This window comes from Acyrthosiphon pisum, chromosome A2 (genome assembly GCF_005508785.2).
Source record: "Acyrthosiphon pisum isolate AL4f chromosome A2, pea_aphid_22Mar2018_4r6ur, whole genome shotgun sequence".
NCBI lineage: Eukaryota > Metazoa > Arthropoda > Insecta > Hemiptera > Aphididae > Acyrthosiphon > Acyrthosiphon pisum.
The window spans coordinates 63,691,864-63,695,893 of record NC_042495.1 but is presented as its reverse complement, the minus strand read 5'-3'; the positions used below and the strand labels follow the sequence as shown (position 1 = coordinate 63,695,893).

Genomic DNA, 4,030 nt, shown 5'->3' with positions numbered 1-4,030 from the left:
GATTCTAGTCATCACCGTATAAGGAACTTGTCAAAAACCTATTGATAATATTTGATTCCAAATAAGTAAGTTTTTTACTACTAGATTTAAGTTAGTATAATTGAATAATATAAGTAGGTAAAATGGAACATTTTTGGATTTGATGATTAAAATTGTTTTCAATCAATTATTTTGAAGTATCATTTTTCATAGAGCGAGTACACATTTTTTTAGTTTATTTTTGGCTCCAAAAAATCTGAGATTTAATCCTAATTTAACCGTTTATTAGTGATTGATAACTTCAAAATAACATTTAAAATCCTTATTTTTTTTTAAAAAATTGTTGGGAATTTATGTATGAAAATGAAACGACAGTTGAACTTTACATCATTTACCCAAACAAAAAGAAATAAAACAGACAATCTTACTTCTGAAAATGTATCAATTGATCAAGCTAATTTATCAGAACTACCTTCAACTAGCAAAAATTATACTGATAATCACACCCTCAATTTGACTCTTATTCTCATAATAGTATGCCCAATGATTTGGATAAGACACTCACAGCTGGGGTAAATGATATTGGTAATTATGTACATAATTTATATACAATAATATTATATGGTCATATTTAATTCATATTCTTAAAAATTATGTTTTAGTTTTATATTAAAATGAAACCCCCCCCCCCCCCCCCAAATGAATGCTGGATACGGCCATGCAAATAACAGCACTAGAGCCAAATATGAAGAACTGATCTATCATACGGATGAACCAGAATGCAAGTGTAATGGGCATGCATTAATATGTAACAAGTATAACTGAAGGTAGTATAAACCGCATTACTTATAATCTGTCATTCGAACCATACTATGCGGTTCTCCTTGTAAAAGCATTAGCAAGCTTAGAAAATCTATGTACACGAGGCGGTGGTTTCTTCATTACGACAACAACAACAACTTTTACGATCACACCCAAGGTACCTGCGAGTTCCGTATGCTGATCAGATCAAAGGAGCCGACAGCGTATATAAGAGGGACAGGAGCACAGCCTGAACAGATGTACCTGGGCCAGCAATACCGACGCCACTTCACGCCACCAGCCATTATACACCACTACACCACTATTACCACGAGTTTATTATGTTTTACATTACTACTATACGTAATTGAACTGTTCTAATCATTAAACACACACTTTGATTACTCTGAAATTAGTTTATTATTTCAACCGCGTCATCGTTTGAATTCTGAAAGTGCTGCACGTAACACGTCAACACGAGGAACCCGTCCTAGACAAAATAGAGGATAACATCGCAAACCTGAAAAATAAATTCAAGTAGAAGATGATATTGGGATAGTATCGGACTACCATAGAATTCCCCTGTTAGAAGCAGATTACAAAATACTACCGATGACATTGCTTAGAAGATTACAAGCTTATGTAGAAGAGTAGAAGACATATTAACAGTACATATCAAACTGGATTTAAAAAAAATAATGTTTACAACGGATCATATATTTACGAATAGACGATTAGACGGCGAATTAAAAAAATTCTACTAATATATAAAAGACCTTCATATTATTTTTGTAGACTTTAAGCAAATATAGTCTTGTATTGACCGGGAAAAACTCTGGACAATTTAAAAAACAAATTATAGGTATACGAAGGAAACGGTTGAACATGTCGAAATATTTAACCAACAGACATACTGTGAAGTGCGCTTTATAGGGGAGATGTCTGAAGCATTTGATGGTAAAACCGGTTTGAGGAAAGTTGATACTCTATAAATTCTAATACTCTTCTTGCAAAAGAAGATGACTTAGTCATTTTAGGAACATCTATAATTAGTCAGGTAACAAAGATCGTGGAGAGTATTCAAAGCAAGTCCAAACATAGGTTTAATAGTTAACGAAAAGATATAACTGATAGGAACTCTATAACCATAACCAAAATATTTTCATGTTCGTTTCCGTGCAATAAGAAAATATGGACTTTCCATTCCTTAATATATATGATTGTGCTAAGGTTTTAATTTTCTCCTCTGCTTTTTAATTAACTCTGTATCACTCTGCGTGTGTTTTTCAATTTTTATTTTTATTTTTAAATTTTAAATTTAATTCTTTGGTCAATATCAAGCAGTCTTCTAACCATTCGTTTTAACCCAATGTTGAAAATCATAGGAAATGCCAAGTCTCCCTGTCTTATACTCCATTTTCACATCAAATACTTCACAACAATGTCTTCTTTTACCGCCCATAGCTCCTATATTATTATGGAACTAGACATTGTTTTTTTTTAATTTATGGATAGCACGAAGAGATCCTGATTATATTCATAACATTTTCTTCATTGATTGTTAAATTATGTGGATCTGGTCTAATGTATTTAAAGTATTTTAAACTAAGTAATGGGATTTCGACATTTATATTATTAGTAGTTTAGCCACATACCCTTGTAATATTACAATAACCAAAATCCTTTCATATCCCTTATTATTGTTATATACCCTTTTATAATAATATGTGTTATTATAAGCCTATTTTTCAGTTTATAATATCTTATATTATACGGTTTAATAGTAGCTAAAATAAATATTAAAATAAAATGGAATAGTATCCTAGTTAGTTATTTTTGTATATAACTACCATATCATTTATAATATTGTTATTCGATAATTTTTTTCTTTAAATTGTAAAGCGTTGTAATTCATGCATATTTTTTATTGTTTCTAGTGAACTTATATATAAATGTATGAGTAATAAAGTAACAATGAACACTTAATTTAACCTAATTTAAATTATTTCAGTATTAACATGTGGATTTCTAGAAAAATATCTAGTTAATGATACGATAGATAAGAAAGGTAATTTTATATTGTATTTGCGTACACAAATATATTACGAGCTAAATAGGGGCGATTGTAAACTCTCCCAATTTTAATGACATGTAAACTCTCCCAATGGTTAACTCTCCCAGGTTTAGTCCAATACTCATGGGCGCCATTTGGGGGGGGGGGGGGCAGAGTGTGCACTCGCACACCCTGTAATTTTGTTGTCCACAATTGGCCTAGGCCTAATTAATACTATGGTCAGATGGCCTTCAGTTTGCCAATCTTTAATTGTGCATGCACCGCAGCTATTCACTGATAATCATAAATAATATTATAATATTGTGTTCTTTAATTTGATAATTGATAAATTGATATCGGTATCACTTTATCCACTGGCACATACAAATATATGTAAATGGTAAGTGGCTACTGACAGGGGTGGACTGGCTATTTTTGGCCGAGGGTGCAAAATTAATTAGGGGCCCATAATTTTTTTTCAAACCTACCTAAATTAGGAAAGAGCCCTTAGTTTTATAAGTAAATATAAAAAAAAAATTAAGAATAACATGTTGTTTATTTGTAGAGATGTTGAAATATGTTATTTTATTTTTATTTTGTATAATATACCGTATTATACCAGTATTATACCGTATACCGACTGTGGTAATCGGGGGCCCGGATCATAAATACAAACGGGGGCCCGGGGTGCTACTTGGTGTATAGCACCCTGGGCCAGTCCGCCCCTGGTTACCAATAGACAAAAGACATAATAATAATAATATGCATCTATTCTATCTAAAAATATCTTTACTATAAACTATACAGTATATACACAGAATGTATGAACGGTAAAATGTAATGTGTTAACTATAAAAATATGTTTTTATTAAGTATGTTTTTGATACTGTATTGAATCTGTAATGAAAAACTGAAAACACTAGAAACGTTTTTTTAACGATTGGCCTGGAGGTGGGAAAAAATTGGCCTCTTTAATTGTTTGCACACCTTAAAAAAAAACTGAAATGGCGCCCCTGCCAATACTACCTGACGGGAACATGTAAACTCTCCCGGGTCTACTTCAGTACTACTAAACTAGAGGAACATGGGACATTATTCGTATAACAGAGTTGGTAACACTAAAATGATTCTGTTAAGGGGGCTTCAGCAGGTGAAAAAAAAGTGACTTTTAGACCAATAAGCTAGACAAAACTGAAA

The 4,030-nt window shown here is 31.9% G+C and overlaps 1 protein-coding gene across 9 annotated transcripts in view; it reads left to right on the top strand.

The window, feature by feature from the left end:
* LOC100575094 overlaps positions 1 to 4,030 on the top strand; it is a 31,859-nt gene that overhangs the window by 11,453 nt on the left and 16,376 nt on the right. For all 9 annotated transcript variants that reach the window (XM_029489710.1, XM_016806605.2, XM_016806604.2 and 6 more), the window contains exon 7: positions 2,792 to 2,848. In XM_029489710.1, the coding sequence (XP_029345570.1) occupies positions 2,792 to 2,848 (57 nt within the window). The remainder of the gene's footprint in view (positions 1 to 2,791; positions 2,849 to 4,030) is intronic.